General features: G+C 51.9%; 1 protein-coding gene across 3 annotated transcripts in view; it reads left to right on the forward strand.

Moving 5' to 3' along the window:
• Window positions 1-3956: 3956 nt before the first annotated feature.
• LOC137318269 (E3 ubiquitin/ISG15 ligase TRIM25-like) overlaps window positions 3957-13950 on the forward strand; it is a 48010-nt gene continuing 38016 nt past the window's right edge. For all 3 annotated transcript variants that reach the window (XR_010961857.1, XM_067981198.1, XM_067981199.1), the window contains exons 1-4: window positions 3957-4176; window positions 8228-8799; window positions 9636-9731; window positions 10421-10651. Coding sequence is in view for 2 of the 3 variants with exons in the window: in XM_067981198.1 (XP_067837299.1) it covers window positions 4164-4176; window positions 8228-8799; window positions 9636-9731; window positions 10421-10651 (912 nt within the window). In the remaining variant the exon portion in view is untranslated. The remainder of the gene's footprint in view (window positions 4177-8227; window positions 8800-9635; window positions 9732-10420; window positions 10652-13950) is intronic.

Consider the following 13950-nt stretch of genomic DNA (forward strand, 5'->3'; position numbering starts at 1 on the left):
TGGCATATTTAATTCCCAGTCGTTGTCACCCTGCAGCCATATTTCTGTAATGGCCACAAGATCATACCCATACATCGTTATTTGTGCCGTTAACTCGTCCATTTTGTTACGAATGCTACGTGCATTCAGATAAAGAACTTTCAAATATGTTTTGTGACACTTAGTTCCTGCTTTTTCCTTTTTTAACACTTTACCTTTTACTCCATACCTTCTATCCCTTCCTGATATGCTTTCCTCTGTCTCCCTGCTCAGGTTCCCAACCCCCTGCCACAGCTTTGATACTGGGTTAATCGCCTTACGCCTTCTAGTTTTCATTTTATCTGTCGTGCCTAAAGTATCTAAAGTGCCTAAAGTACACTTTCTTTCCGCTGCTCTATGCTTTTCCCTTTCACTTGTTCTTGAACATCTGTTTGTACTATTTGTATTGTAGATTTCCCCTGGGTCTTCCCCTCTCTTGCTGCTCTCAACTTTATTCCCTTCTGACTCCCCGCTCAGGTTCCCATCCCCCTGCCACTCTAGTTTAAACCTTCCCCAACAGCACGAGCAAACACCCCCGCGAGGATATTTGTCCCGGTCCTGCTCGGGTGTAACCCGTCACGCTTGTACAGGTCCCACCTTCCCCAGAACCGGTCCCAATGTCCCAGGAATCTAAATCCCTCCCTCCTACACCATCCCTGCAGCCACACATTCATCCTGTCTATTCTCCTGTTCCTATACTCACTAGCAGGTGGCACCAGTAGTAATCCTGAGATCACTACCTTTGAAGTCCTGCTTTTTAATTTATCTCCTAACTGCTTAAATTCACCTTGCAGGACCTCATCCCTTTTTTTACCTATGTCGTTGGTACCAATATGGACCACGACTACTGGCTGTTCACCCTCCCCCTCCAGAATGCCCTGCAGCCGCTCCGTGACATCCTTGACCCTAGCACCAGGGAGGCAACATACCATCCTGGAGTTACGTTTGCGGCCGCAGAAACGCCTATCTGTTCCCCTTACAATTGAATCCCCTATCACTATAGCCCTGCCACTCTTCCTCCCCTCCTGTGCAGCAGAGCCACCCGTGGTGCCCCGAACCTGGCTCTTGCTGCTTTCCCCTGATAAGCCATCTCCCCCAACAGCATCCAAAGCAGAATATCTGTTTGAGAGGGAGATGGCCCCAGGGGACTCCTGCTCTACCTGCCTAGTCCTTTTACTCTGCCTCGGCTAATAAAGGAAAATATTCCATATGCCTTCTTAACCACCTTATCTGCCTGTCCTGCTACCTTCAGGGATCTGTGGACATGCACTCCAAGGTCCCTTTGTTCCTCCACACCTCTCAGTATCCTCCCATTTATTTTGTATTCCCTTGCCTTGTTTGCCCTCCCCAAATGCATTACCTCACACTTCTCTGAATTGAATTCCATTTGCCACTTTTCTGCCCCAATAGTCACATTGTCAGAAATAGGCCCAATTTGCTCTGAAAACCTGATTGTCTTAAACCATCTAAATCTGTAACTGTTAACAGGGACCATTGAAATTACTGCCAAAATACATAGAATCAAACCAAGCACTGGGGCTCATTACTGGAGGGATAGAATTCAAAATCAGAGAAATTATGTTAAATTTGGAAAGGAGGAAAGTTGTAGACTGCGGGGAGATATCAATTAGTCTCAACTAAACTCAGAACACGTGATGTTGGTTTTGTTACTTCCGTTTCAATTATTTTCAGTGAGTGATTTCCTCTGTTGCCAGGGTAACAATCTGTCAGATCTCAGCACAAGAGGTGTTGGCCCCAATTTATATCTGAAAGATCATGAAACATTCAGTGTAAACTCCTATCTATGTATTCAACAGACCAGGAGTAGGAACATCTTCTGGATACGGGGAATACATTTCAATATCATTTCTGCTAAACCACAAAAATAAAATTATAATCCAGCAGTAGGTTGTGTCGATACATTTAATTCACAAGACGTCCTGTTGCCATGGTTCAATAACACTTTTCTAAAATTGATAACGCCTGTTTCAATAACTTTTTAATAAAGAATATTGTTTCACTGCGTTTACTACGTCCCCATTAAACACGGTCCCCGTCCTCCAGCCCGGGAAAGGCAAACTGTAACCCAGGCCTGAGCCCACCCACCCACCCACCGAGCCCGACTGTATCTCCGAGCCCTGAAGGAATGGGCAGTCAGTGGGGACTGTACTTTCAGACCCCCCGCCGGAGGGAGGGAGGGAGGGAGGCAGCTGCTAATATTCATTCTCCAATCACCAGCCTGGCCTCGGATGGCCAGCTTTGGGAAAGAAGAAAGAAAGAAAGAAAGACTTGCATTCATATAGCGCCTTTCACCACCTCAGGACGTCCCAAAGCGCTTTACAGCCAATGAAGTACTTTTGAAGTGTGGTCACTGTTGGAATGTGGGAAACACGGCAGAAAATTTGTGGAGCTCAGAGGAAGCCATTCCCCGCTCTGGTGCAGCCCTCGCTCACTCGCCCCTCACTCACTCCACTCACTCACTCCTTCCCTCATACCCTCCCTACTCACTCCCTCACTTACTCCCTCCCCCACTCACTCACTCAATCCCTCACTCCCTCACCTCACTCCCTCCCTACTCACTCCCTCACTCACTCACTGTCATTCACTCCTTCACTCCCTCCCTCACTCCACACTCAGTCACTCACTCCTCACTCACTCCTTCCCTCACTCCCTCCCTCCCCCACTCACTCCATCACTCAGTCACATCCTCCTTCACTCTTTCCCTCAGTCAATCACACCCTCTCTCCCTCACTCACTCCCTCCATTCCACTCACTCCTCACTCACTCACTGCGAGGGATTGTTGACGGTGCATCGTGACCTGAGGAAATCTGTGGGCCGGCTTCGAGCGGCCTACAACCTGGGCTTTAGTGCCCGTTGTGTGTAATCCTGGAGCGCATCAGAGCGATGGGGGAATAATCCTGAGCAGTGAGTGGAGAGTGTTAGTGCGTTTATCGATTCTTTTGTATTAAGATGAAGTTATTTTCTTGCAATCCCACAATGTTCCATGTAGTTTTTGTGTGAATCGCGGTTTGTGTTGATGAATATATCTCTCACTGTGTAATTCCCAGCGACGGGGGGAATGAGACGGTTTTATTTTATTTGTATGATTTTCCTGTGCACAGATTTCTCTGTAACTGCAACGTGCTGACATCAAAGAATCTGAGTTTACAGCTCTGGAAAGTGTCATAAGATCCAGGAAAGGATTTGATGCTTTACTCTGGACAACAGTAAAAGCTGCTGCAGAAAGTGTCCTGGTCTCCTGATCTGGGTCCTGACTGTGTGTCTGTGGGAAGGGGATCAGGGGGAGGGGGAGGGGTTCAGGGGGGAGATGGAGGGGGAGGGGTTCAGGAGAGGGGGAGGGGTTCAGGGGAAGGGGGAGGGGAAGGGGTTGAGGGGGGAGGGGAAGGGGGAGGGGAAGGGGTTGAGGGGGGAGGGAGAGGGTTCAGGGGGAGGGGAAGGGATTGACGGGGCGGGAAAGGGGTTGAGGGGGAGGGGAAGGGGTTGAGGGGGTTATGAAGGGGGTTCAGGGGGGAGGGGAAGGGGGTGAGAGGGAGGGGAAGGGGTTGAGGGGGGAGGGGAAGGTGTTGAGGGGGGGGAGGGGTTGAGGGGGAGGGGAAGGGGTTGAGGGGGAAGGGGAAGGTGTTGAGGGGGTTAGGAAGGGAGTTCGGGGCGTGTCCTGGGTCAGTTCCGGTCCTGGGTTCCCCGATTCCAGGAGTCGGTTGAACGGGACCCATTGACAACTCGGGCCGCATTGCACTCTGGGAGATTGAGTGACCTGACCCTGTGACCCCAGACAGGCGGCGGAGGGGGGGACGCGGAGGGGAGGGGGAGGGGGAGGGGGAGGGGGCGAGGAGGGGGAGGGGGAGAGCTGCGTCTGTTTCGGCCGGAGACAGCGGCCAGGGAGGTGGGGGGATGGGTGGAATCAGCAGCGAGGGAAAAGAGTTTGTGGCGGGGATCGAAGACGACGGCCTAAATTTTCACTGGGAAGTCGGCGGGGGGCGAATTCCCCGAGTCCGGGTTTCCCGGATGTCCTTACGATTTTGACGTCAGGGCGTCTTTTAGTATTGATTTTGACAGTTTTCCGCCCGAGAGGCCGTCCGGATTGACAGGCTGGTCTCAGTCGGACGGGAGAAGAGCAAGGGAGATGATGCGAGCAGGTAAGTGTTGGACGGTGGAGGGGGGCGGGAGTTCGGGGTTGGGGGTCACCGGTGGGGGGGGTCGGTAATCATTGGGGGGTCATCGGGGGTTGGGGTCGGGAGTCGTCGGGTTCACCGGAGGTCCGGAGTCATCTGGGGGATCGGGTGTCATCATAGGGAGGGTTTGGAGATCATGGGGGGACGGAGATCGTGGTGGGGTTAGAGATCACGGGGGGTCGGAGGTCGTGGGGGGTCGGAGGTCGTGGGGGTCGGAGGTCGTGGGGGCGTTGGAGATGGTGTGGGGGGTGGAGATTGTAGGGGCAGGTCGGAGATCATGGGTGGGGCGGTGGTTGGAGATTGTTGTGGGGGGGGGGTCGGAGATCGAGGGGGGGTCGGAGATCGTGGGGAGGGTTGGAGATCGTGGGGCGGAGGGGTTGCCCCAGGGAAGCTTGTTGGGCCTGGGGGAAGCACTCCTGCTCCTCCGGGCCCACAAGCCCTGCGATAAAGGCTCTCACCTGCTGTTTGGGGCCTTCTCACCTCCTCTCACGAGGCGTGAAGGAGAAGGCCCGGGAATCCAGACAAAGCAGCACTCCCTCCGCACTGCCCTGGAGTGGCAGCTTGGATCATGAGCTCAAACTCCCGAGCCCCAGCAAGTCGCACAACTCTCTAGTCACAGAATAGAACATGTTACCAACTGAGCTCTGCACCGGTCAGGCAGCATCTGAGGGGCAACGTTTTGGGTGGGATCCTGAGTCAGTTCTGCTGTTTATTGCCAGCAATTTGTTTTATTCAAAGTACGGATGCCATTTTGTCGAAATGTCTTTAATCTAAAAACGGAGAAACAGTGTACACACACTCACACTAAAGGAATTGAAGGTGAAATATTAGTGAGCATTCCTGGTTCCTTTCAGAGACCGAGCAATCAGTTATTGAAGCCCCCCTGCCCATGGTTTAGTGGGTAAAGTGTAACTGGTCTGATGTGTTGACCGTGGGCTCCTCATGGTCTCGGTCTCATTAAACTGGGGCAGGACAAAGAATCAGTCAGGGTTAAATTTATATTTATCAGTGACTTGGATGAAGGAATAGAGAGCCGTGTTTCTCAGTTTGCTGACGACACTAAGTTAGGTGACACAGTAAATAGTGTAGATGGGAGCAGAAAGTTGCAAAGGGACATTGGTCGATTCAGTGAGTGGGCAAAACTGGGGCAGATGGAGTTCAATGTGGGGAAGTGTGAGGTCATTCACTTTGGACCGAAGAAAGATCGATCAGAGTATTTTCTAAATGGTGAGAAGCCGGGAACTGTGGAGGAGCCGAGAGATTTAGGGGTCCAAGTACAGAAATCACTAAACGCCAGTGGACAGGTACAAAAAATAATTAAAAAGGCGAATGGGATGTTGGTCTTTATCTCGGGGGCTGGAATACAAAGGGGAGGAAGTGATGTTCCAGCTGTACAGAGCTCTGGTCAGACCACATCTGGAGACTGGGTTCAGTTCTGGGCACCGCACCTCAGGAAGGATATATTGGCCCTGGAGTGGGTGCAGCGCAGATTCACCAGAATGTTCTTATTAGGGCGGGAAAGTGGAATTCAGGTGAAAGATCAGCCATGATCTGATTGAATGGCGGAGCAGGCTCGAGGGGCCGTATGGCCGACTCCTGCTCCTAGTTCTTATGTTCTTATATCGGGGCTGGAAAGGTTAAATTATGAGGCCAGGCTGCACACACTCGGCTTATATTCCCTGAGTCTCGAAGATTAAGGGGTGATCTAATTGAATATTTAAAATGATTAAAGGATTCGATAGGGTAGATGAAGAGAAATTATTTCCTCTGGTGGGGGAGTCCAGAACAAGGGGGAATAATCTTAAAATTAGAGCTCGGCCGTTCAGGGGTGATGTCAGGAAGCATTTCTTCACACAAAGGGGAGTGGAAATCTGGAACTTTCTCCCCCAAAAAGCTGTTGAGGCTGGGGGTCAATTGAAAATTTGAAAACTGAGATTGATAGATTTTTGTTGGGTGAGGGGATTAAGGGTTAGATGGAGTTAAGATACAGATCAGCCATGATCTAATTGAATGGCGGAACAGGCTGGAGGGGATGAATGGCCTCCTCCTGCTCCTATGTTCCCATAACCAGAATTGGACACAGTGCTCGGGGTGGGTCTGACCAGAACTGGACACAGTGCTCGAGGTGGGTCTGACCAGAACTGGACACAGTACTGGAATGGGTCTGACCAGAACTGGACACAGTACTCGGGGTGGGTCTGACCAGAACTGGACACAGTGCTCGGGGTGGGTGTGACCAGAACTGGACACAGTACTCGGGGTGGGTCTGACCAGAACTGGACACAGTGCTCGGGGTGGGTCTGACCAGAACTGGACACAGTGCTCGGGGTGGGTCTGACCAGAACTGGACACAGTGCTGGAATGGGTCTGACCAGAACTGGACACAGTACTCGGGGTGGGTCTGACCAGAACTGGACACAGTGCTCGGGGTGGGTCTGACCAGAACTGGACACAGTACTGGAATGGGTCTGACCAGAACTGGACACAGTACTCGGGGTGGGTCTGACCAGAACTGGACACAGTACTCGAGTGGGTCTGACCAGAGCCCTGTACTGTTTGACCATGACTTCCTCTGACTGTATTCTCCTGTTTTTGATTTGTTGTCCAACATTCTTTTGTCTTTGTTGGTTTGCAGCTCTGTGTTGGTCGGACATGTTTCGTGTTGAGTTTACTGAGAGTTGTAGCCTCTGCTGCTTTGCTTTTCTTCATCGGTCTTTGCCCCACCGATAAGAACATAAGAAATAGGAGCAGGAGTAGGCCAGAGGGCCCCTCGAGCCTGCTCCGCAATTCAATAAGATCACGGCCAATCTTCAACCTCAACTCCACTTTCCCGCCTGATCCCCATATTCGTTGATTCACCTAGAACCCAAAAATCTGTCTATCTCGGCCTTGATTATACTCAACGACTGAGCATCCACAGCCCTCTGGGGTAGAGAATTCCAAAGATTCACAACCCTCTGAGTGAAGAAATTCCTCCTCATCACAGTCTTAAATGGCCGACCCCTTATCCTGAGACTTTGCCCCCTCGTTCTGGACTCTCCAGCCAGGGGAAACAGCCTCTCAGCATTTACCCTGACAAGCCCCCCTCAGAATCTAATATGTTTCAATGAGATCACCTCTCTTCTAAACTCCAGAGTGTATCGGCCCATTCTACTCAATCTCTCCTCAGAGTACAACCCTCTCATTCCAGGAATTAATCGAGTGAACCTCTAAGGCCAGTATATCCTTTCGTAGATAAGGAGACCAAAACTGAACACAGCACTCCAGGTGAGGTCTCACCAAAGCCCTGTACAATTGCAGTAAGACTTCCTTACTCTTGTACTCCACCCGCTTGCAATAAAGGCCAACATTCCATTTGCCTTCCTAATTGCCTGCTGTACCTGCATGCTAACTTTTGTGTTTCTTGTACGAGGACACCCAGATCTCTCTGAACACCAACATTTAATAGTTTCTCACCATTTAAGCAATATTCTGTTTTTCTATTCTTCCCACAAAAGTGAATAACCTCACATTTCCCCACATTATACTCCATCTGCCACCTTCTCGCCCACTCACTTAACCTGTTCATATCCCTTTGCAGAATTCCTGTGTCCTCACAGCTTACTTTCCCACCGATGAACATTTTAACTTTTTCTGTATATTTTCTATTCCTCCCAGAGAGCTCCTTCCCTTTCCTCTCTGGGGGATTTGTGAAGGTTATTGTTCCTCTTTATATCAGTTTTAAATCATTTGTTAAACCGTTTAGGGTCTGGTCTGAGCTGATTAGTTTTCGGTTTGTGTTTACTGAGCCCAGCTTGCTGTATTCTGGCTTCAGATTGTAAAATTGCAATCTTGTTTTTCTGATTTTTGTTTCTGAGCTGCTACTGCAGGCCTGAAAGGGTTAATCTTCAACCAAAGTGAGTCATGAAACTTAAACTAACTTTGTCACTCCTTGCACCGAGTGTTTATGAGAATTTCACTTCCTGCTCTGGTTCCTCTCTCTCTCTCTCTCTGTTCTGTGTGAAAACTCTTTCAGGTGCTGCAGGAATGGAGCCCGGAGCTTTAGAGGATGAATTAACCTGTGCTGTGTGTCTCCAGGTGTACCAGGACCCGGTGATATTACCCTGTCTGCACAGTTTCTGTTTGAAATGTATTGAGGGAGTTTGGGCCCAGACAGCAGGCCCAGAAGGGTTTGAGTGCCCTCAGTGTCGCCGGAAATTCAACCCCAGGCCCAGTCTGGAGAGAAACTTCACGCTGTGTAATATCGTGGAGAAATACAATCGCTCACAGCCTCCTGCTGATTCAGCCGGTGTCATGTGTGAGTATTGTGATGAGACTCCAACCCTGGCTGTGAAGACGTGTCTGAAATGTGAAGCTTCCTTTTGCTCCCGTCATTTAAAACCACATTTATGGAAAGAGGCCTTGAAAGATCACACCCTAATCGAGCCTACGGCTGACCTTACAGAGAGACAGTGCCTTGACCATAAGAAGGTCTTTGAATACTACTGTAAAGATGATGCAGAGAGTGTGTGTGCTTCCTGTACAATAATAGGGAAACATAAATCCCACACACTGCTGAGCCTCGATCAGGCACAAGCTGCAATTAAGGTGAGTGACACAATTCCTGATATTAAATACAGTGAGGGAGAGTTTTCCTGTTAATGATGAACATTAATTCGAACTGATTGCAGACAGTGCTGATTTAGCCCAGTGTTTTCTTGCCGCCCTGGGTCTGGGTTTACTGCTATTTGTTTTTTTTGTCAGTCAGATTTGCTCCCTCACCTTTCTCTTACAGTCTGTCTGAGAGAACAGGGTGGGCAGTGGGAGGGGTGTGAGAGTGACCCAGGGAGACTGCCCCTCACCCACACTCAGCCCCTCCTGGTGAGGGCATTGTGGAGCTCAGTAATTCACTGTGTGGGCACCTGTGAGAACTGGCACTCCATGGCATAGGGCTGTAGAGCAGAGCATGTTGGAGCCCTGTGTAACGCTGGGGTATTCTGACATCTGACCATCAGGGAGAGGACCATCACCGGTGGGGGGAGTGAGGGACACCCACGGGGGGTGACTCAGGGGCTGGGGGGAGAAACTGTTTCTCACAACAAGAGGGAATTGGTGTTTGAGAAATGCTGGTGTGACTGAGTCTGTCTCTCTTTCCCCTCGGCTGATTCCTGGAAATGGAGGAGCTGAGTCCGTGTGAAAATGCAGCACACGGTGTGTCAGTGTGAAAAAAAGCCGGTGTGTGTGGTCACTCAGTTTATACAGGGCAGGGAGCGCCTCTTTACTGAGAGCCACAGAAGGGAATATTTCTGCTCAGGGCCCAGACACTGAGAATCCCCCAAACCACTTTCTATCCACACCCAGTGGGGTCACTCCTGGAACGGAATCATTTCCCCTTTAAATTCTAGTTTGAATCCCTTTTGAAAACTTTCCAATTGCCTTTACAGGAAGAATTGGAGAGAGAAATCGAGAGGCTTCGGGGAGTCCAGCAGAATTGTTCCAGTAAACAGCGAGACTTGGAGAGATCAGAAGCTGAAATAAAGGTAGGGAAAAGTGGGACTGGATTTTCTCTGGAATCTGCAGCCAATTCAGGACAAACTCTGGGAAATTCCTCCCCAGCTCCCTTTTAAAGGGTGGGAGTGACTCCAAACCCCCCACATGTTCAGGGAGTCTGTTCCAGAGATCGAGGACTCTGGTGTCCAACCTAACTCTGTGCCTATGGATTTTATACACAGACCCTCTGGTCCTACCATCCCGATCCATCTCAATACCTCACCCAACCAGTGAGTCCAATAATCCCTCCATCATTTTAAAAACCTCAATCCTGTCCCTCTCGGCCTTTCTCTAAATGACCCTCCCTCTTGGAGCCGATCCTCAGAATTAAATCCATCAGACTACGTGTCATTCTGGCCACCGTCCTCTCCAGAGTCTTGATCTCCTTCACCAGGTGTGGGCACCAAAACTGGACCCATCACTCCAGGTGTGGATGGACCAGGTGGCAGTGCCATACACAGTCTAAATACAGTGCTCTTTCTTTTAAACTCAAGGCTCAAGGCAACACTCGTTAAACTCTGTTTTCTCTCCCAGTGGACACCCCCCACTGCTCGTCGATCTTTAACGGGTGATCGAGCAGTGATCGAAACAAACTGTCCCGTCCCTAGAAAGTGCCGTGTGCTCAGGGTAAGAGCTGTGTGGAAGGGCCGTTTGTAATGAGAGTTGGTTTGGGTTTCAGACACGAATCAATGAGCTGAAAGGAAAGCTATCGAAGAGCTACTCTGACTGGAGGAGACAGCTGGAAGAAGATGAAGAATACGCACTGAAACTGATCGATGAGGAGGGGCTCCGAGCTCTCTCACAGATTAGAAGCTGTTCTGAAGCATTAAACAAGAGGATGGAACAGATGACATTAATAGATGGAGAATACCAGAGTCTGGAACAGAGGGACCCTCTCTCCTTTATTCAGGTACATCTTCAATATAAACAGGGCCATGTCTGGGGAATGGGGCGTTTCTGTGAGGCTGGTGTGAGGACTGAATTGTTTGAAGATTGTTGGTGGGGCCCAGCAATGGTGCTGCCCCCTCAGCCCTGCCCCAGGAGTGTTGGTGCTGCCCCCTCAGCCCTGCCCGAGGAGTGTTGGTGCTGCCCCCTCAGCCCTGCCCCAGGAGTGTTGGTGCTGCCCCCTCAGCCCTGCCCCAGGAGTGTTGGTGCTGCCCCCTCAGCCCTGCCCCAGGAGTGTTGGTGCTGCCCCCTCAGCCCTGCCCCAGGAGTGTTGGTGCTGCCCCCTCAGCCCTGCCCCAGGAGTGTTGGTGCTGCCCCCTCAGCCCTGCCCCAAGAGTGTTGGTGCTGCCCCCTCAGCCCTGCCCCAGGAGTGTTGGTGCTGCCCCCTCAGCCCTGCCCCAGGAGTGTTGGTGCTGCCCCCTCAGCCCTGCCCCAGGAGTGTTGGTGCTGCCCCCTCAGCCCTGCCCCAGGAGTGTTGGTGCTGCCCCCTCAGCCCTGCCCCAGGAATGTTGGTGCTGCCTCCTCAGCCCTGCCCCAGGAGTGTTGGTGCTGCCCCCTCAGCCCTGTCCCAGGAGTGTTGGTGCTGCCCCCTCAGCCCTGCCCCAGGAGTGTTGGTGCTGCCCCCTCAGCCCTGCCCCAGGAGTGTTGGAGCTACCCCCTCAGCCCTGCCCCAGGAGTGTTGGTGCTGCCCCCTCAGCCCTGCCCCAGGAGTGTTGGTGCTGCCCCCTCAGCCCTGCCCCAGGAGTGTCGGTGCTGCCCCCTCAGCCCTGCCCCAGGAGTGTTGGAGCTGCCCCCACAGCCCTGCCCCAGGAGTGTTGGTGCTGCCCCCACAGCCCTGCCCCAGGAGTGTTGGTGCTGCCCCCTCAGCCCTGCCCCAGGAGTGTTGGTGCTGCCCCCTCAGCCCTGCCCCAGGAGTGTTGGTGCTGCCCCCTCAGCCCTGCCCCAGGAGTGTTGGTGCTGCCCCCTCAGCTCTGCCCCAGGAGTGTTGGTGCTGCCCCCTCAGCCCTGCCCCAGGAGTGTTGGTGCTGCCTCCTCAGCCCTGCCCCAGGAATGTTGGTGCTGCCCCCTCAGCCCTGTCCCAGGAGTGTTGGTGCTGCCCCCTCAGCCCTGCCCCAGGAGTGTTGGTGCTGCCCCCTCAGCCCTGCCCCAGGAGTGTTGGTGCTGCCCCCTCAGCCCTGCCCCAGGAGTGTTGGTGCTGCCCCCTCAGCCCTGCCCCAGGAGTGTTGGAGCTACCCCCTCAGCCCTGCCCCAGGAGTGTTGGTGCTGCCCCCTCAGCCCTGCCCCATGGGTGTTGGTGCTGCCCCCTCAGCCCTGCCCCAGGACTGTCGGTGCTGCCCCCTCAGCCCTGCCCCAGGAGTGTTGGAGCTGCCCCCACAGCCCTGCCCCAGGAGTGTTGGTGCTGCCCCCTCAGCCCTGCCCCAGGAGTTTTGGTGCTGCCCCCTCAGCCCTGCCCCAGGAGTGTTGGTGCTGCCCCCTCAGCCCTGCCCCAGGAGTGTTGGTGCTGCCCCCTCAGCCCTGCCCCAGGAGTGTTGGTGCTGCCCCCTCAGCCCTGCCCCAGGAGTGTTGGTGCTGCCCCCTCAGCCCTGCCCCAGGAGTGTTGGTGCTGCCCCAGGATGGAGTGCAGTGAAATGTTGGATTATTCCCCATTCCTGTGACTGGCCCCACCTACTGTTATACACTGAACTCTTTACTCTCAATCCCAAATTCACGGTTTGGTTTCATTGGGTTTTGATTTGTTTGTTGTTTTAACAATCGAATAGTGATAATGGGGGAGTTCAATTATCCGAATAGAGACTGGGGAAAAAACAAAGTAAAGGGCAAAGAGGGGGAGGAATTCCCCAAATGTGTTCAGGAGAACTTTCTTCAATATGTTTCCAGTCCAACGAAGAAGGAAGCAGTGCTGGATCTAGTTCTGGGAAATGAAGTGGGGCAAGTGGAGCATGTTTCAGTGGGCGAGCATTTGGGAAACAGTGATCACAATGTCATCAGGTTTAGAAAAGTAATGGAAAAGGACAAGAAACAATCAAATGTAAAAATACTCAACTGGAGGAGGGTTAATTTCTGTGAGTTGAAAAGGGATCTGGCCCAGGTGGATTGGAATCAAAGATTGTCAGGTAAAGCAGTAAATGAGCAATGGGAGGCCTTCAAAGAGGAGATAGTTCGGGTACAGACTGGACACATTCCTGTGAGGGGGAAAGGAAGGGCATCCAAAGCTAGAGCTCCCTGGATGATTGAAGAAATAGAGATTAAAATGAAACAGAAAAAGGAGGCTTATGATAAATGTCAGGTTCATAATAGACAGTAATCACAGTAGAGAATCAAACAGAATACAGAGAGTGCAGAGGAGAACTGGAAAAGGAAATGAAAGGGGCAAAGATAATGGGGGTGATTTTAATCCCCAAGAACGGGTGGGTTGGGGGCGGGTGGGAGTTGAAAATCGTTATCTTTTGGGTCGCAACCACAACATTTTCAGACTTTGCCTTCGCAGTGGGAAGCCTGGACTTTCACCGCCCACATTAAACCCAGAAGTGAAGCCAGGTTGCAGTTGCGACCCAAGAAACAACTATTTTCACCTCCCACGCGACCCCAACCCACCCGTTCTTGGGGGTTAAAATCACCCCCAATGTATGAGAAAAGATTAGCGGGTAACATGAAGTCTTTTAGAATCTTATAAAGAGTAAAAGGACAGTCAGTGGAAATCTTCTTGTGGAGGCAGAGGGTGTCGCTGAGGTACTAAATGGATAATTTGCATCGGTCTTCACTAAAGAAGAGGATGCTGCCAATCTTACAGTAAAGGAGGAGGCGGTAGAGAAATTGGAGAGGATACAAAACCACTAAAACGGCTGGCAGTGCCCAAAGTAGAGAAGTCCAGGTGGGATGCATCCGAGGTTGCTGAGGGAAGTAAGGGTGGAAATAGTGGAGGCTCTGATTACCACCTACCATCCTCCCTCAGCTGATGAATCAGTCCTCCTCCATGTTGAACACCACGTGGAGGAAGCACTGAGGGTAGCAAGGGCACAAAATGTACCCTGGGTGGGGGACTTCAATGTCCATCACCAAGAGTGGCTCGGTAGCACCACTACTGACCGAGCTGGCCGAGTCCTGAAGGACATAGCTGCTAGACTGGGCCTGCGGCAGGTGGTGAGCGAACCAACACGAGGGAAAAACTTACTTGACCTCGTCCTCACCAATCTACCTGTCGCAAATGCATCTGTCCATGACAGTATTGGTAGGAGTGACCACCGCACAGTCCTCGTGGAGATG

This window comes from Heptranchias perlo, unplaced genomic scaffold, assembly GCF_035084215.1.
Source record: "Heptranchias perlo isolate sHepPer1 unplaced genomic scaffold, sHepPer1.hap1 HAP1_SCAFFOLD_691, whole genome shotgun sequence".
In the NCBI taxonomy this organism is placed as follows: Eukaryota; Metazoa; Chordata; class Chondrichthyes; order Hexanchiformes; family Hexanchidae; genus Heptranchias; species Heptranchias perlo.